At 47.8% G+C, this 22,302-nt stretch overlaps 1 protein-coding gene across 1 annotated transcript in view; it reads left to right on the forward strand.

The window, feature by feature from the left end:
- TMEM9B (TMEM9 domain family member B) overlaps window positions 1-22,302 on the forward strand; it is a 231,768-nt gene that overhangs the window by 130,870 nt on the left and 78,596 nt on the right. The window contains exon 4 of the mRNA XM_078680984.1: window positions 9,133-9,267. Coding sequence (XP_078537110.1) covers window positions 9,133-9,267 — 135 coding nt within the window. The remainder of the gene's footprint in view (window positions 1-9,132; window positions 9,268-22,302) is intronic.

Consider the following 22,302-nt stretch of genomic DNA (forward strand, 5'->3'; position numbering starts at 1 on the left):
CGGGAAGGCCCATTAGTTCGGCTATTAATAGTGCAGGTGAACAAGTAGGTCAGTATATTGACTATTTTTTACAGCATCTGGTCAAGGAGTTGCCCAGCTATGTTAAAGATACAGGAGACTTTTTAATGAAAACCAATGACTAGTGTGGACTGATGATTTTTATTTAATTACATTTGACATTGAGTCACTTTATACTAGCATAGACCACAGCATGGGTTTGAGAGCAGTCAAACATTTTTGGGATATGAGAACTTGTGAATTCTACAAACATAGTAAGGTGATCCTAGAGCTTATCTCGTGGTGCCTTAACAATTTTTTTCTTTTTGATAAAGATGTTTTTAAATAATTGAGAGGAGTGGCAATGGGAGCCTGTTTCTCCCCCAGCTACGCATTCTTGTATGTTGGCTAGCGGGAGGAACAGGTTCGTAAAAAGTCACATCGGGCATTGTTTGATCAACATGTTTTATGTTACCTTAGATACATTGACGATGTTTTTATTCTGTGGAGGGGCAGTAAAATTGAAGCCCAACAGTTTATTAAAACTATCAATGATAACTCGGAAAGGAGGGTAAACTCGAAACCACTTTATTAAGAAAACCTACGTCTGGGAATGTCACGCTTCATGCGAGCAGTGCACGCCCTAAGCACCTAATAGCGAGTATACCCTTTGGAGAAATCCTTAGGTTAAAACGCATTTGTAGTGCAGAATCTGACCTTACCGAGTGTTTACATGACATGTCTAATAGACTAAAAGCTAGAAGATAAAGCAAAAACATTATAAAAGAGGCTATGAAGAAAGCTAGCTTTCGCCAAGGAGCAGTTTATTTAAAAGCAGTAATATTGATCCTCATAATCATGATAAGAATTCGGTATCCTTGTCTAGAAATGCTGGCACTACTAGACTCATCACCACCTATAGCAATGAGGAACGGAAAATCAGAACAATCATCAAAAAGCATTGTCCCATTGTATTAACTGATAATGTGTTGCGCAATAGAATAGCAGAAACTCCTATGATTACTTTCAGGAGAGCTAAATCAATGAGTTCTATTCTTGACAAGTATTCTCCTGAGACAAGGAAAACCATTAACTGGCTACAGCCAGTCCATGGTTTTAAGAAATGTTCCTCATACTGGGCTTGTAAATTTGGCTGTAAGAAGACCCATTACTCAACTCCTTTCAGTGATTTACCCATTTGTATTTCTGACCGCTATAACTGTAGGACTCAATATGCAGTTTGTTCTGACGTGCACCTTAACTACATTGGTAGTACGATGCTACAGGTGCATGTCAGAATACTGCAACATATACAAGCCCTCCTCCACAGTGATCCAGCCTACCCAGTAGCAAGGCACTTCAAAATAATTCATGACAATAATGTAAACTGTCTAACCTATTATGTTATCAACGCCATCCCTAAACCACGGAGGGGGGCAATAGGGAGCGTCAACTGAGACAGTTAGAAACCAAAATCATCTTGGAATTCGATAGCAAGTGGCCCAATGGGTTGAACAACACGGAAGATATGCATAATTTCCTCTGACTAACATTGATAAGTATGCAGATATGCTTTTCTGTGTTAATAACAGTGTCTTGAGGGGGCGTGGCAAGCAGCATGGCCGACGTAGGCTCCTTCGGCTCCCAGCGGGCCGAACACAGTAATCCTGAAAAAAGATCCTTTGCAGGCTCATCGTTCGCTATGAAGAGGGGTACACGAGGCTCGCTTACCTTGCGCTCCATCCTGGTGTAATTTCCGGGCTGAATGCTGGAGGGAGAGCGGAGAAGTCAGACCGAGCACTGAGGAGGCGGGGCTGGATCCACGTGAGGCCGGAGTCTGAGGCCTACTTTCGCGTGACAAGGGCCGGCAGGAGCGCCATTGCGGGAGAGAGGCCAGCTGCCATCCAGGGTCACGTATTGTGGGAGGTCGCTGTACAATAACCGGGCATTCCGGGGGTGCCCGAAGTGACCGCCGCGCCAGCTGGCGCTGAACCGGAGGACTTGGTTCGCCCTGCTTGGGCCTCCTGGGCCGACCCCTTGTGAGTGGCCTGATCGGAGGGAAGTGCCCGCTGCCATTGGGGCTCTCCTGTTTGGTCCCGAGCGCTGCCTCGGCGGCGGGGCCTGGTGGAGGACTCGATCGCCGGCCCGCGTGTGTAGGGGCGGAGCCGACGTCCTGCAAGGCCGGGATCGGCGGCCTGGTCCCGCGGAACAGAGGAGGACAATACCCCGGGAGCCCCCGGTCACCGGGCCCCGGGACGAGAGGAGCGCTCCCCCAGGAGAGCGGCCCACTGCCATCTGGGGCCCCGCCTACAGAAGATCATCGGCGAGAGCTGCTGGGCCTTGCGGGGGTGCCCATGGTGGCTGCCGCGTTGGCCGGCGCTGGAGCGGGGGGCGGCTTGCGCTGCCCGGGACCCGCGGCCTGACCCCGTTGGGAGTGATCTGGTACAGGAGGAGCCCGCTTCCATCGGGGCCCTCCTGTGTGCACTGCGCTCTGGGGAGTTAATAGGGCCTGGCGGCGGATTTGAACGCCGGCCCGCGGGGTACCGTGAGTGACCGGAATCCTGGGAGGCCGTGGTTTGAGGCCTAGACAGTCTGCAACCCGAGTGCCCAGGTCATCGGGGCGAGTGGAACACACCCACAGAAGAGTCCACTGCCAGCTGGGACCCAAGGGCGAAGGGGAGCGCTAGTGGCCCTGCCTGGCTCAGTGGGGGGAGCCCGGAGTGCTGGTCGCGCCGACTGGTCACGGAGCCTGGAACGCGGCTTGTACTGTTGGCGCCCAGCGGGATTGTCCCTGGGAGTGGTGGTCTGGTGCTGGAGGGGCCCGCTGCTGTGGGGGCCCACCTGCGAGGGCTGGAATCCTGAAGATAGACTGGGTCCTGGTGACGCACTTGGCCACGGAGGACGGTGAGACAGTGGGCTGGTGCCGTGGTGGTGGGGGCGATCTCGGCCCTCCGGGGAGACTGGCCCGGATGAGTTTGGCTCACTGCTTTCCCGGCGCTGTATGTGTACCTTGCAAGGTCTGCGACGTGGAGAACTGACATAACGGTGACTCACTGTGGCCATAGGGAGGAGCTGCGAAGGGACGGCTGGTCGCAGCTCATCGACATAAGCGTGGGCCTTTGAGTGTGTCTACTAAAGGCTCCATCGCCCTCCAGAAGGCCAAAGTCAGATCTGCTGGGGCCCTGCAATGCGTAACGATAAGATGTCCCGTGCCTCGCAGCCAAATACCATAACGCAATATACCACTCAGCGGCTCCCCTCTCAGCAGATCACACGCCAGTCGGGGCAGGATGGGGGGCTGAGGCTCCCGACGAGCCCTCCCGGGCGGAGCTGCTGAAAGCGATCCAGGGATCTCACTCGGCCTTGGAGCGACAAATAGAAACGGTGTCTATTGATGTGAACTTATTGCGGACAGATCTGCGAAAGGTGGCAGATAAGGTCTCTGATGCGGAGTGAAACATCGTACAGTTGCAAGGTGAGGTGGCGTCCCTCAAAAAGACAGTCTCACAACTTACGGCCACGACGAGGGCTTTGGAGCGGAGGGCAGAGGATGCAGAAGGGAGGGCACGCCGCAGTAACATCAAGGTCCTTGGCATCCCGGAACGGGCGGAAGCGGGTAATGTGGAACGCTTTCTGGAGCACTGGATTTGTACAACACTGTGCCCGCCGGGTCTGTCGGCGGGCTTCGTGATTGAGCGGGCCCATAGGGCGTTGGTTCCGCTGCCAAGACCCGGGGCACCTCCGTGAGCCCTCATTGCCAAGATCCTCAATTACCGAGATAGAGACTGCATCCTGAGGGCGGAGAGGGAGACTGCAGATCTTACCTTTGAGAATGCCAGGGTCTCCATCTATCCGGACTACACCGAGAAGGTACAGGAGCAGCGGAAGTCCTTTTTGGCGGTTAAACATAAACTCCGGGAGGTGCACCTACAGTATATGCTGCTCTACCCGGCTAAGCTTAAGGTACTGTCACAGGGGAAGGCACATTTCTTTGAAACCCCGGAAGAAGTCTGGGAGTGGCTGGAGATCAGGAGAGACGCCCTCTTCCCCCCCCCCCCCCACCGGGGTGAACGAGGGGGGCCCGCAGTACTTGGGGGACACGACCACCGAGGAGGCGCGCCAGCAGACAAAGACGCCGCTCTGACATGGCTGAGCGCGAGGAGCGGCGAGTGACAGTGGGAGATGATGGGGCCCTCCGCCTGGAACCAACGGAGACCGGAGACTTGCCTGTGATATCAAAGACTCCCCCACCGGGAGAGGTACTGGTCCCAGACACCCTGCAGCCTACTGTTGAAGACATATCCCCTACCAGTGCTACGATCCCTGAGACAGCGGTTGCCTAGTTGCTTCACTCAGCGGCCCCACCTTGAGGGAATTGTATGTATTGATTGTAGGATGCAGGTATTGCTGGCCGGCCTCGATGGGGCTCCCCCAGGTGGGAGTATACACTCAGGCTAATGCACGAGGGAGACTTCTTTTCTTCACAGGGAGTGCAGAGGTAGGGGGGAGGAAGGGGGGAGGGGCGGGAGGTTGTGTGTTTTTTTATTCAAGTAAGACGGTTTGAGCCCTGTACTAATACTGTGATAGTTGGCCTTGCCGGGAGTGGGGGTGGGGAGGGGGAGTTTTCCTTCTTTTTCCTATTTGTGGGTGGTTAAGCCCTGTTGGGCAGATGGGGTGGCTGTGCACGTCCTGGCACCAGCATGGGTAGGGCATATTGGCAAGTTTTGTTGTTGCAAGTCTATTGCTCGTGGGAGGGGGGTGGGGGGATGTTGGAAGGGGTTGTTGAAAGGGAATGTTTCAGGCATTGTATGTATTACATTTTGGGCACTGGATGGGATCTACACTGTGGACAGAACACTGTGGTGGGGTAGGCTGCATTGTACGACTTGGGGTATACGTTTATGAGCTGGAACGTGAGGGGGCTAGGCACGTGCACTAAAAGGTATAGAGTCATTTCTTTTCTTCATAGACATGGAGTCTCAATTGCATACCTCTAGGAGACCCATCTGGTAGATGAGGGAGCACAGAAGTTGGGAAAAAAGTGGCGGGGTCAGATATTCCACTCATCCTTTTCTACTTATGCTAGAGGGGTATTGATTTGGGTGGCACCTGGGGTCCCGTTTGCTATCCAATATGTGGAGGCGGACATCCACGGTAGATACTTGCTTCTTAGGGCGAAACTGGATGGTAGAGAAATTGTCATACTGAACACTTATGCACCCAATACGGATGACCCGGTCTTCTTTCAGGCCCTTCAGGACGTCCTGATTCATGATCTGGAGGCCCCAGTCCTTTGGTTTGGGGATTTTAATTGTGTTATCGACCCAGTCCTGGACAGGTCTCCACCCCGAGAGGGCACAAAACCCCGTATGACTGCACAGCTTAGGGAGGTCATGGACAATATAGGGGCGGTGGATATTTGGCACCAGAAGAACCCGACGCAGTAAGTGTAAACCTGTTTCTCCCCCACCCACAACACGTACAGTCGCCTAGATAGGGTTTTAGTAGCGAATGCTGAGCTTAATATGTCCATTGAGGTTACCCACCAGGCTCGTTTTCTATCAGATCACTCTCCGGTAGCCTGCGCTGTGCAATGGGGAGCCCCGGTCACTCGTCCACGGTCCTAGAGGCTTCCAGTGGAAATCCTCCGGGATCAGGTGGGGAGAGCTCATGTTGAAACACCCATTTGGGACCATATGGACATTAAATGGGTGGAGGGAGGCATTTCACTGGCCACCAAGGGGGGGGCCCTAAAGGCGGTGGTGAGGGGAGCTTGCATGAGACTCACTTATGGAGTCCGGAAACAGCTCCTCCAGGATCTCCGGAAGGCAGAGGATACTCTTTTGCATGCCCAAACCTCCGTGGCCCCTGACGCCCTACAGAGGGAGGTGGAGCAGACTGCCCGAGCTCGGGTACATGATATCCTTGACCGGCTCGACAAATACACACTGGGCCAATATAGGCAGCGACTTCATAGAGAGGGCGACAAGTCAGGGCGGCTCTTGGCTTGGGTCCTTGGGAAGGAACAGACCCCGGAGCGTATTGTAGCCCTGCGAGACCTGAACGGGGACATGGTTCATTCGGAACGGGATATCCTAGGGGTTCTCCAGTCCCACTTACGAGTATATACCGCAAACCCCGATATTTCCAAGGCCTCTTATCTCCCTTATTTACAGGGATTGACCCTGCCGACCCTTTCTGAGTCGGCCCGGGAGGACCTGGATGTAGCCCTGATGCTAGCCGAGGTGCGTACAGCCCTGGCCCGCTTGCTGTGTGCAAAGTCGCCCGGGAGTGATGGGTTTCCACCGGAATTTTATCATGAGTTCGGGGGTACACTGTCTCGTCTCCTATTACAAGTATTTTTAGAAGCGTTCGAGAGCGGGTCTCTCCCACAGAGTATGACACTGGGGAAATTTGCATGATCCTCAAACCGGGGGGTGACAAACATGACCCTTCCTCGTATCGCCCGATCACTATGATAAATACGGGCGTCAAGATCTTGACCAAGCTATTGGCCAACCGTCTGGCACCTTATATGGAGCATCTGGTACACCCGGACCAATGTGGGTTTATTCCGGGGCGCAATACAGCCATGAACCTGTGGTGCTTGAAGCACATTAAACACAAAGTACAGGGTAATGAGGGACAGACGGTACTGGTTTCCATTGACCTCGCCAAAGCGTTTGATACGGTCGATTGGGGCTATTTGCAGGAGGTTCTCCGAGCGATGGGCTTAGGTCCTAATTTTTGCGGCTGGATTCGTATCCTATACAGATCCCCTCAGGCCAGGGTACGACTGGGAGCCGCAAGATCGGAGGAGTGGCAGTTGGGACGGGGCACACGACAGGGGTGTCCCCTCTCGCCATTACTTTTTGCCCTGGCTATAGAGCCCTTTGCCGTACGGATTCGCTCTGAGATTTTGAAATGGGGCATCCAGGTGGGAGATACTTGTAATGTTATCTCTCTGTATGCAGACAATGCCTTGTTCTATTTGAAAGCCCCGAGAGAGGCACTTCCGATATTACTGCATCATCTGGACCAGTTCGGCGAGGCGTCTGGATTGAGGCTAAACCGCAGCAAGTCCCTGATCTTTCCGCTGTCGGGTCTTGAGTCGGTGCCCCTGGAGGACTTGCCGGAGCTAGGGCTGCGCTGGGAACGGGAGTGCTTTCGTTATTTGGGTATCCAAGTGGCCTCTACAGAGACACAATTACTGGCACACAATATTGAGCAGGTGATTAAATCCCTGCAGCAATCAGTGTCCTTTTGGAATACCCTGCCGTTATCCCTGATGGGCCGCCTGGCTGTTGCCAAGATGGTAATGCTTCCCAGGACACTTTATGTCCTTCAAAATACGCTCTGTCCTCTCCCCCCTAGGATTTTTCAGACCCTGAACATGCTGCTCACATCCCTGCTTTGGGAAGGTCGGCACAGCAGGGTGGCTCTTCATACTGTTGTGCGCTCCTACGAGGAGGGAGGCCTAGAAGCCCCACGCTTTGATTTATATTACTACGCGGCGCAGCTGCAACCGGCAGCCAGATGATTTGCTGAAGCGGATGTATGGGAGACACGATTGCTGGCTGGTAGAGCCACAGTGCAGGAGTTACAGGTGGCGTTAATGCAGGGAAAGGGGACAAAGGATACGTTTCCCTACGTTGTAAGGCACACAGCGGGCGTTTGGCAAAGATTTATAGAAAGAGTCTTGCGATCAGCGCCCTTTCATAGGGAACTCCCGATCTGGATATTGGCACCCATGGTAGGGATGGAACATCATATGTCCTTCCGTGAATGGAGAGAGGGGGGCTGTGAGGTCCTAGCCGATCTGTACCCTACCGAGACCTTCCTGACATATGAGCAGGCTTTGAAGAACATTTTACTTGATGCTTCTACGGGCCATACAGTTCACACGTGTAGATGGTTGCTGCTTATTCTTATTTTGCATATGCCTTCTATCCGGTGGTTCTCTTTGTGTGAAATGGCTTGTGTATTAATGCACGAATAATTATTATACAAACAATCCGGTACAGTAATAAAGGTATGACTGGGGGATTTAAAAAAATTACATTTACCCTGATATATTATGGTCTCTGGTATGTATTTCAGTACAACTGTACAAGAGCTTAAGTTTGGAGTGGGACAGAATAAACATGATTACTTACTGAGATGTTTCTGTCTGAACGTCAGGGATTTACTGCTGGTCAATGCTTAACAATATTACTGGACAGTCGGGTTATGGATAGAACAAATGGAATGTGGAAATCAAATTGTAAATAACCTCGAATACTGTTCGGCCTTTTGACTTTAGCTAGTAATCGGCAGTGATCTGTGTGTGATGTTAATTTTTACAGGCCCTTCTTTTCTCTAAAAAGTTGGATTTGTATATTTGTTCACCGTGTGTGGCTCTGGCTATACTGAATCTATGTATGGAGTTTGTATTGTTGCCTGATTATGGGTTTGTTTGATGTGCACTTTGACTGTCTTTGGAGCGCCATTAACTTCAGTATTAAGCTAAATATAAATTGCTATGGAGGGAAGGGCTTCAGGCATATAAACGTACAAGGGATTAATTTCGTTTTTGGATGATTAACTTTGTCCTCAATAATTAAATGTTCCATAGACTGACTGAAGCAATTGTCGGCATTAATAGAAGTAAAAAAACATAGTTAAATGTTGACGATGCAGCTCAGAGTGCATGTGTTTGGTAGCCTATGAAATAACAAGCAATGGCATAGCCAATAGGTCTCGCTTTTGGGACCTTATAAGTATTTAGTAATGCAGCACAATATCCTTGGTGCAACAACATTAACTGTTGCATGCTTAAACACTTATAAGATCCCAAAGGCGAGTCCTGTTGGCTATGCCAATGCTTGTATGCTGTTATCCTTTCTTCTGAGATATAAAATAGGTTTTACGAATAGAACATTGTTACAAAGACAGAAAAGAATTCCTGTAACGTGTGGTAGAATAAGCTGTTCTTGAATTCGGAAGATGGTGCAGCAGCATGGCAAAACTTTCAATTCTTTGCTGTAAATGGGGTGTTTCCTTATATAAGGTTGTCAAGAATTCCTTCTGCTGCACAGCTCTACTGTTCGAAATACCGTTTTCATCACTGTAACAAGCCTTCTGTGTTTTTCACAGGTTACTATCATCATTTACCTGTCCATCCTGGGCTTGCTGCTGCTGTACATGCTTTACCTTACCATGATAGAACCCATGCTAAAGAAACACCTCTTCGGCCATTCGCAACTCATACAGTCTGACGATGATGTAGGGGTAAGTTCTTGAGCGACGACAATAACACTTCACGGTTGCTTACTTGCAACAGAAGAGAGTTGTTCACGGCTGCTCACAGGTTGAGACAGAAGTTTTAGTGAACAAAACCAAGGTGGAATTCAACGGAATGTTATCATATGGCATGGATATATTACATTCACTGTTGATATATTACATTTATGAACAGTGAGCATTGCTAACTTATATGTTACCCTGGACATTACATGGTATGGTTCTGCTTACGTTTTCTAATTTTTTTCAGTACCCATTTTATGCTAATTTAATCCCAGTGATCCCAAACAATATTGAATAAAGGTTAAAGGTTGAGATGGAGAAGTAGACAGATATGTAATCGAGAGAAAGGTCACTTTCCCAGTGACCCCCAGAGGGGGAGACACTGGTTATTGCCACTTTGAACATTCATTAAAGCATCTCTGTATTCTCCGTTTGGCCCCAAAGTAAGTTGTTTTCATGGGGGGCACGTGACCATATTCCTCTTACTTATAAATAGCTAAATAATTACATTGCTTGAACGCAGACCTAGATACAACGAAGATTCACATATGTCAAGTTTTAAAATAAATAGCTAAATAACTACATTGTTTGATCACAAATCTAGATACAAAGAATAATCACATGTCAATTTTACATACAATTATGCTGAAATTATGCAACATTTGCCCAACACCACCAATGTTTTAATAATGTCATAAAACTTTAATCTAGGTGTAAAATTAAAAGGATGAAAGTTTTTTAATGCATCTAAGGAGCAATGGGCTGCCTCATTAGTAAAAGTATGGCCTAGGGACCTCTGAAATCAGTAATCTGTCTCTTCGATTACTTTAATGTCTCTGATGGTTGGGAATCGGAATGTTTTCTAGCTTCTCATGTTGATATTGTGTGTAGACAGAAATGGATGTTGTTTAGATCTGTACGACTCTCCTCTCAGATTGTTGATGTTTTAGGTCCATTATTCACTCTTCATGTGGGTCTCCGGATTAGGACCTAAAATAAGAGCTATTTCATATTATCAGAACTGTATTCTACTGCCCGTTTATAGTTTGCCTGGTTTACTTGGGTATAATTGGGCGGTTAGTCCTGGAGGACCCCTGCAATAACGAAAATTGGACAAATTGAACCCTCTGAAGGGCCAAGGGAGCTATTTCTCCCATTGGCACAGTACTGAATGGTCTTATTGGCGGCCCGCAAGCCAAAGAAAAATGTTTCGGCAACCATTACAGAACTTGGGCACGTAGTCTCATGTCCAAAAGTTGCGTGTGGGGGCAGTGTAGGGACATGCTGACCACTTGTGGTGGGGCCCCAGAGATGCCTCCTGGGGCCAAATTTTATAAAAACATTTGTTTTGTGCCACAGGTACCGCTGTACTCCCATGGGACCCAGTGTAGCCCTCCTGTGGGGTACTTCGATACTTTTCTAGAACTCTCCTCCCAAGCTTCATCCACATGGTACCTCTTTACCATATAAGCTCCATTGGGGGGAAGCTTACAGGCTACATCGGTGTATGTTGTTGAAGCTTAAGTGGCGGTAACTGCAAAAAAAATGAAAAAGAAATATATAGACCTATACATCTTTAGATAGATAGGTAGATAGATGTATGTATGTATAAAATATATGTTGGTTGGTTATGCGGTGCTGGTGCACTTGGAGGGTTTAGCTTGGGCACAGGGCCAGACCAGATCCTTCCGCCAACCCCCTCCCACCTCCGTGTGGTCAAAGGCCATTATTGCTAGCAAGGGGGACCCCCTCTCAAGGAGAATAAGGTCAGGGAGAAGAGGGGAAAACTACTGAAAAAAACTAGAGGACAAACTCCCTCGTAACCTCTATTTCTTTGACTATCTAGAAAGAATCTAATATGGGCTAAACACAACTCTTCAACAGTATATTTTGTTTGTCATCGTTTTATTATTCAAAATAGTTGTATCAAAATTCTTTTTTGTTCTCCCCTTTTCTATATATAAAACACTAAAGACAAACTTCTATTTATAGTTGATTTCTTTTTCTATACATGATTCCATGCTACCAACACATGGTAGGCAAAGGTAACATCTTACTCTGGACCCCTAAATGATTAAGTAATACAAAATGATTTTCTTTGTGTCAAATCTCAAACCCATTCATTCGCAACCACACACACACATTCATACATCAAGTAATACAAAACGATTTTCTTTGTGTCAAATCTCAAACCCATTCATTCGCAACCACACACACACATTCATACATCACCCAAAACCAATATTCATATCTAGGTCATGGGGAGACTTAGAACTAATTAGTCTCCCCGACCCTGTCAAATAAGCTGGTACAACAGGGTCTGACAGTCAGGTCGACGCGTGTTTCGTGGATCAGAAACGGATGGAAACCACCTTCTTCAGGACCTTGCCAAATAGAATGGTTTATTGCAATCAGCCAGGGGGTACCTGGAGAATACAAACAATGATTTGTAATCATGGCAGCCCATACTGTTTGGAACTTATACAAGTATTGATTGGACTGGAGTAGGACAATCAAATAATTGATGTATCCATGTTAATCATAAAACCTCCACCAGAAAAGGATCCAACATTGAGATCACCCTGTGCATGCAATGTCCGAGGTTTCCCATACTGACATTGAGAAACCTCAGGTCGGAATAGTGTAAGTAATGAAAAGTTAAGTGTACAGATCTGACCACACTTCAATAAAATTATTTACAATGGAGAGTCAGACTGTATAAGCAGATAACAAAAAAAAGAAAAGGACTAGTTATATACCAAATGGTCTCCTTATGTGACTTCTCCTAAAGACTGTACTGTATGTTTTGAGGCATTAATACTCACAGAGGGTACAAATGTGCACCTAAAATCTTGAAAATTACATCACTGGTGGGACCGGTCACTGCGCAATGGTACTTCAACAGACTAAAGAGATAACAGAAGATGAACCACCCTACTCCTTATTATTTTGAAGGTCTTGAATGCCTCCCTTTCTGAAGCTATCGTGCCCAACGAATGGAAGCACGCTATGGTGGTCCCATTATTAAAAAAGGCCAACTTAGATTCTAACAACCCATCTAATTTTCGCCCTATTTCGTTACTTTCATGTTTCTCTAAAATCTTGGAGAAACATGTTAACTCTCTGCTTAATTTTCATGTGGAAACCTCTAACTTTCTTCATGGTTCTCAATCCGGGTTCAGGGCTGGCTTCTCGACTGAAACCACTCTCCTTGGTGTGTCAGAATCCATCAGGCAAAAAGTGGACAACGGGGAGACTGTGGCACTCATTTTGCTTGATTTGAGTGCCGCATTTGACACCGTCTCCCATTCCATCTTGTTGTCCACCCTGAGAGAGGTGGGTGTCGATGGTGCTGCCCTGGCCTGGATCTCTAACTTTTTATCTAATCGCACGTTTCAAGTCTTTTCCTCTACTTCTGTCTCATCAACTTTTCCCTCTAATCATGGTGTCCCACAAGGTTCTATTCTCAGTCCTCTTTTTTTTAATTTATATGTGAGACCTCTTGCTTTTTTGGCGGAACAGGCAGGTCTCTCTATATATTCCTATGCTGATGACACTCAAGTCATCTACTCTCTCTCCACCAACAAGCACCTCCCTTTCTCCTCTCTTCAAGCTGGACTAAAACAGATTTCGGCATGGATGTTGGAGCACAAATTAAAACTAAACGGGGAGAAAACAGAACTGCTTCTGTTTGGCTCTGACATCTCGCTCTGGGGCCCACAACATTGGCCGCCGGAGATGGGCCCTCTTCCCACTCCCACTCCAACTCCTTCTGCCCGTAACCTTGGGGTCCTCCTGGACAACCAATTGTCCTTCAGGCAGCACGTCGTGAAAGTCTCTGCCACCTGTACCACCATCATCAGGTGGCTTAGGAAAATCTCGTGGATGCTGCCTGCTGACACCCTGAAATCTGTAGTCCAGGCTCTTGTCATCTCACGCCTGGACTATGGTAACATCTTACTTCTGGGTGCTTGCAAGGAGGTCACTAAGAAGTACCAGGTAGTACAAAATATGGCTGTCCGTCTTATTTGTAATCTACCCGCCAGAACCTCAGCCTCTTCCCACATGCGTAACCTACACTGGCTGCGGATCGAGAGCAGGGTCAAATTTAAGGCACTATGTTTCATGCATAAAATCATGACCGGAAAAGCTCCTTTTTACTTATCTACTCTGGTGCAGCAATATCTTCCACCGCGCACACTTAGGTCTACCACCCAGAATAAGTTCAGGATACCACGCATCAAGAGAGCAAAAATGGGCGGCCGGTCATTTTCTCTGCTGGCTCCCTCTCTTTGGAACTCTTTACCCCCCCCTCTGCGTTCTGAAATGTGCTTCCTTACTTTCCGTAGGGGAATCAAGACCTGGCTTTTCAATATGTAAGATCGCTGATTTGACCCACTCCTCATTTGGTATACTGTTTTATACTCCCAGCGCCGGGAAACCTACGGGTAGCTGAGCGCTTAAGAAATGTAATAATAAATAAATAAATAACCATGAATAAAATATTTTAATAATTTTGAAGTCTTTAAATTGTAGGCCAGTAAGGGATGTAGTCACGCAGTCAGAGGCCTTACCCTACTGTGTCCTATTTTGTTTCATTTCTTTGTGGTTATAGTAGATACTCCAGACATCTGAAATTGTCACAGAGGATTACCTATAATGGAATCGAGACCTATTAATACCTAACAATTTCTTAACCTATAGGGATTCCAATGATCCTAAATGCTTAAATGGGGAGGGGGAGGGCTGGGGCATCCACACATAACCAAGGCATGCCATGTCGGCTCCTTAGATAGATTCCATAGAGGTAATTGTCTCTCGTCAATATGAGGTTATACCGTAGGGTAAATAATTCTTATATCTTTTGGTTCCACCAGGGGTATCCCTATAGTAAAATAATTTTTAGTTGTTAAAGACACCTTTTACTGGAGTCCCCACACCGTGTACTGCAGCGTTAGAGCATTGGTCTTTGTCTAAGAAAGGTTAGCGCTGTGTATGCACAAGCAGCATATAATAAACATAATAATAGTGATGGACTACTGTCTAATTATTTGTTTGTGAGTATTACTAAATGGGGATTATCACAGTATTTGAAAAGCACAGCGTTTAACTCAATATACATTGTAGACGCTGAGCCATGCAACCGAAATAAAGACCGATTCTGTGTGTGTGTCTATCAACTTTGTAAACTCTGAGCCATGCAGCCGATATATTTAAGACCGGTACTACGTGTGTCACTAACGACCTAAAAATATGCCCGAAATGTTTTACAGAACACTATGTAAGACTCAAAACCAATTATGCATATCGCCAACATTATTTATTTTTGGTCCCAACTCATATATTCCCTAAGACTACGGACGTATCAGAAAAGGGCTACCCTACTGGTTCATGATTGTAAGAACCATAATGTAGACCATCGAACAAGGAGTGATGAGTCACTTACCAGTTGAGGGTGCTCTATACAGGAACTGCTTTCCACCTAAACTTGAGTACTACCCATAGTTCTCTGCTTGTTTTTGCATAATTTATGCATCACTCTAGGCCTGAAAGGGTATTGTTTTGACTTATACCGGGTGCTCCCTTGTGCCTGGACAAAGCTATACCTCCCTGAAGAGCTCTGAGAGCTAAACACGTGATAGGTTGCTTTTTTTCATTTCAACTTGGCTTTGTTGGTATTTTACCAATTTTAAACTAATACTGTGCCTGGAGTGGTAAAAGGCCTTTGTCATTGTACAGCTGAGAATACAGTATGGGGTAAATTTACCCACATCATCCACTGGCTCTTTTTGCTCTAGCATCCATCTAAATAGTAATCCACTTTAACGCTTTGCCTGCTGGGGCAATCTGTTTTTTCTGTCTTCATACATGTTTTTTTTTTCTACTATAATTTTTTTGTTTTGCTTTTTTGCCCTTCAGTGGTAGCAGGTTTACTTCTTATTGATTTTAAAAGCTATTAATAGAGTTCCCAAAAAATAATTAAGAAAAAATACAGCCCAAATACAGATGTATTGATTTTACCAATGCTTGTTTTCAACCTGTTTTTCATTTCTCCAATGGGTTCTACCAGGGTTTTGCTTTGAAACCCACACTCTTCAACAATTACCAGCTTAATCTGTTTTGTTTTCGGTTATGTTGCTATGCCAGTGGGACATCATTAATTAACAGTCTTGATGCCAGTACGACCACCACTGAGACTCGCTTTCAGTCCCATCATGCAACTGTATCCCACTGAATGAGACTAAACTCTCTGAAACTTAATAGTGAAAAGTCTGAGGTCCTGATCTTAGGAGAAAGTCTGTCACTATCGTCAGATAGTTGGCTGACTTCTTTAGGCACACCCCACTTACCACTACTGTGGTTTTGTACCTTATTTCCTGTTTGATGCAAAACTCATCAAAGCCCTAGATTATGAAGGATGCCTCCGCTTGCTTTTGATAGCCACCTCAAAATTGGACTATGGGACCCCAATGTATTTAGTGATTCCTAAATATCTCAAAACCTTAATTAACATACTTATTCAAGGTTAGTCTGTCTGTGGTCACCTCTGTCTTCCATGTGGAAAATGAATTTGCTTTCAGTGTTTCTGTACTTGTCACAGGGCTGTCCATTAAACATGCTCTATGTTTGTATGGTCTCATTTTTAGGTCGAAGCCTGCATTGCAGCGCATGCGCTGCTGCAGGCGAGAGTTCTTGTAAATAAGAAGGGGCATGAAACCACTCCCCTTCTTCCATTGGCCGGCCTCGTGGAATGGAGGCCTGCCACTGGACAATGCCCCTGTTTGGGTGATTTGTCCGGCTGTAATCCTGCCTCTCGAGGACTGGGTGACGTGACTTACGGTGCCGCAAGCGTATTCTCTGAAATATCGCCATGGCAACCATGAGTCAGGTCACCAGTCCGGGAGGGGCGGGATTCATTCTTGCGTTTCCGGCGATTTTTTTTTTTTTGTTGATTTTTTTTCCTTTTCGCAGTCATTCCTGCGCGTTCCTCAGCGGTGGAGGAGGTAAGGGAGAGATGCGGTGCTGATTTTCCCGAAACAACGCGTCGAACCTATGGACTACTCCGACCGGAATTAAGTCACACTCCATATGCACACACTGTTCAAACGGTAATTAATGACTACTCTCGTAACCTATAAGGATAGGAAATACTAATTTCACAAAATAGTTTCCATTAGAAATGTCATAGTTACTTCTGTTAATGTTTGGGGCATCGACACACATCGAATTGCTGTAAGCTACTACTTTAATGCGGCGGAAGAATACCTTGCATTTAAATGTAAGCTGTGAATGGTCCTAGAGGCGGGCAGTCACCATTTTGAGAAGAGATTTAAGGAGTGAGCCTGCAGCGTGCGCGGCCTTTTCAACCACGTGTCGTGCTTGTAGCTGCTCTCTCTTGTGTGACTCGCTTGTATTTTTAACCATTTTTCCTGCTTCTGCTACGCCTACGGCGTACACCCCCATCCGGCTGCCATCCTGGACGACATGGCAGGAGGCGTTATCCGCGGCCCCGCCGGGAACAATGACTGCGGCATATATGTTGGGAACTTGCCACCCGACATTCGCACCAAGGACATAGAGGACATATTCTACAAATATGGTGCTATTTGTGATATCGACCTCAAGAATCGGCGCGGTGGGCCCCCTTTTGCTTTCATCGAGTTCGAAGACCCGCGGTAAGTACCACGAATTGTTTAGCTCTTCTCACCAGGTGTGACTGTCGGCATTCTTTGACTGACGGCTCAGCATGGCTTGCAGTGAGAGCGTGTGGAGGGCTTTGAAACACATCTCACTGTGCCGTCCCCAGCCCGCCCACGCCTCGCTGAACTCCTCGGAGCGCCCCTGAGCTCTCACCTCTGAGCGGCGAGGCGGTGTAGCACCGAGGGGAGTGTAGCGCTGAGGGTGTAGCGCTGAGGAGGCCGCTGCTGGTGCCCTCAGTGGATGAATTCAGGCAGGACGCTGCCGCCTCCTTGTGCTTCCCTCCGTGCCTTGCTGGCGGCTTTGGCTCGGCGTGTCTGGGCCTTGGCACCTCTGTTGGAAAGGGAGGGCCCTTCTGTCTGCGCCCATGTTCCCGTTCTCAGTCATGGTTCATGGTTTTAGCTGAGAGCGGAGGCTGCCGGGCCGGTGTGCGTGCCCTGACACGCGGTCGGTCGGACTCGGCTGGCGGTGGGTGCAGGCCCACGTGTTAGCAGGCGTTCTCTGTCGAGGATGTAGGGTTGAGAGGCTCCATGGTACATGGTGGTTTTAAAGTGTGGTCCTACAGGCGGGAAAACTGACTACAGCACCAGGGGAGAAAGGCCAACCTATGAATGACCCCTCTGCCAGACTGTCACTTTTCACACCCCTCCCCCCAAGCAAAGTACCCAATCCCGGCGCATTCCGTCCTTGGAATGACCAATTGTCCGAAAAACTCGGGGTGGACAGATGTCATGAACTACGGTCCTCTACTCCTGCCCCCCCCCTCCAATGTAAGAAAACAACCCGAATCTCCTTCCGACACCTGAGTAAATAAGGCTCAAACTGTGAGTATCCTCGCCTCGTTAAGAGTTGTAACGAGGGTCCGGTTAACTAAAAATACGCATTTGTAATGCGGGTTTCCTATTGAATTGCAGTGAGATGGATAACTGTTGGATGGTTGGAGCAGAGAAATGCCCGTCTGCTGGTCAGCGGGGCCTTGAACCATTCCTTATTTGGAAGACCGATAACTGACTTGGAATTTGTCCGAGGGAAGTTTGCCATTCCGTGTTTATCTTGACCCGGTGATCGACTGGTCTGCAGGACAACCTGCCACAGGATCCAGCAGTCTGCCTGGGTCTACATACTACAACAGGGCACACTACGCCTGACCCACCAATGACCCTGACTGACTCCGCATACAGCATCACTACTTATACCAACACTGCACAACCTTGATTGGTCCCCAGCTTAACCTTTCTCTTGCTCATTTATTTACGTTTTGAAGTTGTCCTATTAGAGTTGAAAAAACAACCAATGTTCCTTTGTCTTTAGCTTTCCGAATCCGGACTATGGATTGGTGGTAAAAAAGAAAAAATAAAGGGAGGTATTTGACCAGTTGGCGTGTTCGTTCAGAAGAAGGAAGTCTGTATTACCTTGAGTGGCAAATAGCCAAATTGGAACAACCCCAATATCTGCTCTCAATATTTCTTGGAATGCCGTCTGTCTTAAAACTCATCTGTCCGGGAGTACCTCTGAAGGAAGCCTGTTCCATAACATTGTGTGTCGACTGCATGTCGATCATTCCCTATACTGAGGATTGAGCCTTCTTTCCATACAGAATTTGTCTATAGCTGGATTGGTTGTTTGCTTACTTGGGTTTAGACTGCTACTACATAGGGCACTTGGGTTCCATTTCGGCGGCCTTCTCTAGAGGGCTGTGCAGAAGGCACTCACAAAACCACCTCCAAATGGTTGAGTTTCCTCATGTCTCGAATCTCCCCCGCCTTCTGTCTGAGTGGCCTGGCAGGGTACTCTTACCAGTTCCTCAATATCATTTTTTCATATGTAGGACCATGTACGCTGGTAAAATGACTTTGCTAGGCACAATTGTATGACCCCTTTATTACAAGACCTAACACTGTTTCTAACTGGAGCAATGCATTGCGCGTTCACCTTTAGCTTATCACGAACATGCCCAGGGCCTTTAATCAGCTGCTTTTTGCATGCATCAGTACATGCTGCTGATGCTTAAGCCATCATGCTCCAAGTTTAACATGCATGTACATGGAGATCAAGAAGTCCAGGGTGAAAGAAGCTGTTTATGCAATTATACATGAATGGCTTGCATGAGAGCAATTTCCGCAGGATGGAGTGACGCCTATAAGACTGGTTTGGACAGGAAGCACCACAAGAAGTGATCCCTGATAGGCCTGCCTAGATAAGCACCCCTAGGTAGAGATGATGGATGCCTTTGGGAAGAGCCTTCTCCCCGGCAGGGGATGATACTGAATTGGCTGAACCAGATCTGCAGCGGGCGTTGGTACTGCAGAGGCCTTCTCTGAGAGCCACCTGAGAGGAGGGGATGGTACCTGAAAAGCTTACCCTGCCAAAGCTCTCCCTATGGGCACGATGCAGCTATGGCCTCTCAGGAGAGATTCTTTTTTTTAAGTGCCCGAACAGACAGTCTGCTTCCCGGAAGGGGCTGATACCTGAAAATCCCACCTGTAGTGCCACCTCCCCAGGACAGGATGAATCCTGAAAAGGCTGGAGAGCTTGAGAGTACCTGGAGTGGAGGATAGCTGGAAAGCATGTCTAGAAAGGGATCCCCAGGAGGGGTGATGCAAGCAGTGCACTGCCCCAGGAGGGGAAGGTATCTTGAAACCACGAAGAGAGTTGGGCTAGGTGGAGTGGATAATGTAACACCCGATAGCACTGAAGAGCTCACCGCATAGAAAGGGATTACACCTTGAAAGCCTGCCACGAGGCATCCAGAGGGGGCATGATGCATGCCATGTCTGCCTCCTGAGGGTGGCACAGTTCTTGAAATGCATTGCTAGGCTCTGCATGCCCAACGGTGGGATGCCACACCAACTTAACAGAGGTAGAACAAGTATTGCTTGAGGCGACTGAATCTTACTTTCCTTGCATTATATTCCTTCAGTCAAATAGAGGGTTCTGGAAGTTAAACTGTTTTTGAGTTTGGGCTCTTGGCATTGTAAATGACAATGCCTTTTATTTTTGTTTTCGTTATTAAAACATAAATAAAAAGCATTGTCATTTACAATGCCAATAGTTTAAACTCGCATAAATGTGAGACCTATTGCATTGCAAATGCTTGTTTTAAAGGTATATGCCCACCCACAGACTTAAGATTTGCTTGCCTTTTTCTTTCTTTTGTATGCATTGGCTGTGTCTTTCCACGTGTCAACCAATCAGTTGGTTTTTGTAGAAGTGGCTCATCACCCCGGTGGGTATCCAGATGCTGCATGGGGAGGGGCCTATTCGAACAGCCAGGTCTTGAGGCCGTTCCTCAAATTCGGCGAGGGTGGTAGCAGTTCGTAGGTGAATGGGGAGGTCGTTCCAGGCCTTGGTGGGAGATGAAGCGACCTCTGGCTTGGGTGCGATGGATGTGGGGGAGGGTGGCGAGGGCTAGGGAGGCCTACCCCAGGTGTCTGGTGGGCTGGTGGAATGTCAGGCAGGTGTTCAAGTATTCGGGTCCAGTGTTGTGGAGGGCTTTGAAGGTGTTGAAGTAGGTGGAGGCAACCGAGTTGACATGTAGTCTCATGGAAATCTCGCTGTCTAGGATGATACCGAAGTTGCTGGCATGGATGGTGGGGATGGCAGCTGGTCTAAGGGCAGGTTGGCCGCCAGGAGTTGTCCCACAGAGAAGGGGGGTCTTCAGAAGAGGATAACTTTGGTATTGTCGGAGTTGAGTTTGTGGCATTTTACTTCCACCCAGTCGGCGATGTCAGTTATGAAGTTCTTGAAGTACACTCTGGTGGTATCTGTGTTTTTGGTGAGGGAGAGTATGAGCTGGGTGTCTCCTGCGTAGGAGATAATGTTGAGGCCACGGCTGCGGGCGATGGGTGCCAGCGATGTCATGTAGACACGGTTGCAGCGCTGGAATGGATGAAGAACATGGTGCAGGTTGTGGTTTCAGTGCAGAGAGGTATCCAGTCAGTCAGGAGGTATGGCAGGAGGAGCAAGGAGGTCGGACTGCAGCAATTGAGGTTCAGAGTTCTTGTAGATGTTGGCAATCTTAATGTGTAAGAAGTTGGTGAGTGAGTTACAGAGGAACAGGGAGGGCTGGATGGTGTTTTCAACAGAGTATGGGCAGAAAGTTCTTTGACGATGTGGAATAGTTCTTTGGTGCGGTTGGTGGCAGTGACCATTGCGGGGGCTTAGGAGCCCTTAAGCCAGGTCTCTGTGAGAAACACTACGTCAAGCTGGTGGTGGTGATGGTGTCCCAGAGTTCAATGGCTTGTTACAGGGATGTACCACAGAAGGGGATTGGATTTAGCCCCTTTAAGCTTCTGTATGGTCACACTGCAAGGGGACCTCTCAGTCTGGTTAGGAAGGGGTGGATGCGAGCTCCCAAGACGTCTTCCCAGGATGTGGTAAGCTACATGCTAGCTCTCCAAAACCAGACGGCCAAGTTCTGAAAGAAGGCTACTGAGAAATTTAAGGCACGGCAGGAGGCAATGAAATAGTGGTATGGTCAGATGGCCTCCCCTATGGAATTCCAGCCTGGCTGAAACGGTGGGTGATGGAGCCTAGAGCCCTCTAAGCCCATTGGGCTGGGCCTTATGAGATAGTTGAGAGGAAGAGGGAGGCCATCTTCTTGGTGGACCTCAAGACCCCCAGGTGCCCCTTAAGGGTCCTCCATATCAACTATCTCGAACCACACTGTGAGAGGTCTGAGGTCACCAGGCTGCTGCTGCTGGTGGTGAAGAGGAAGAGGGGAGTGAACCTCTCCCTGACCTCTTATCCTCAACACAGAATTCTGGGTCAGTGGAGGGTGTCAACCTCTTTCCTACTGTGACCAACAAATGAACTGTCATTAATTGTTGGGACAGTTTGCCTCTCTGTTTTCCCTCTCTCCTGGGATTACACATATGTGTACCCATGACATTAATACAGGAGACAGTCTCCCTGTCAAAAACAAAATATACAGGCTGTCTGACAAAATGAGGGCCTCCATCAAGGAGGGTGTCGCTAAGATATTAGAGTTAGGGGTGATTGAGCAGTCCGGTAGCCCCTGGGCCTGCCCTGTGGTGCAGTCCCAAACCTCTGGTTCTAAGAGGGCTCAACTCAGTCACCAAGACAACTAAAGAGAACCTTTCATATTGTTTTCATTCTATCTATTAAACACATAAATATAAGCAAAAAAATGCAAGAGTGTCGAAGTTTCGGTCTCTTAATGGTCTAGAAGATACTCGAGACCATCTTCAGGACGGTGTTGTTGCACACACAATCTTTCAATTAAATTCTGAATATATCCGCCAAACGACCAAAACACACAGGTGCTTGTTTGAAAAACTAGTATTCCAAACAACAGTTCAG

Source organism: Lissotriton helveticus, chromosome 3_1 (genome assembly GCF_964261635.1).
Source record: "Lissotriton helveticus chromosome 3_1, aLisHel1.1, whole genome shotgun sequence".
NCBI classification, from domain to species: Eukaryota; Metazoa; Chordata; class Amphibia; order Caudata; family Salamandridae; genus Lissotriton; species Lissotriton helveticus.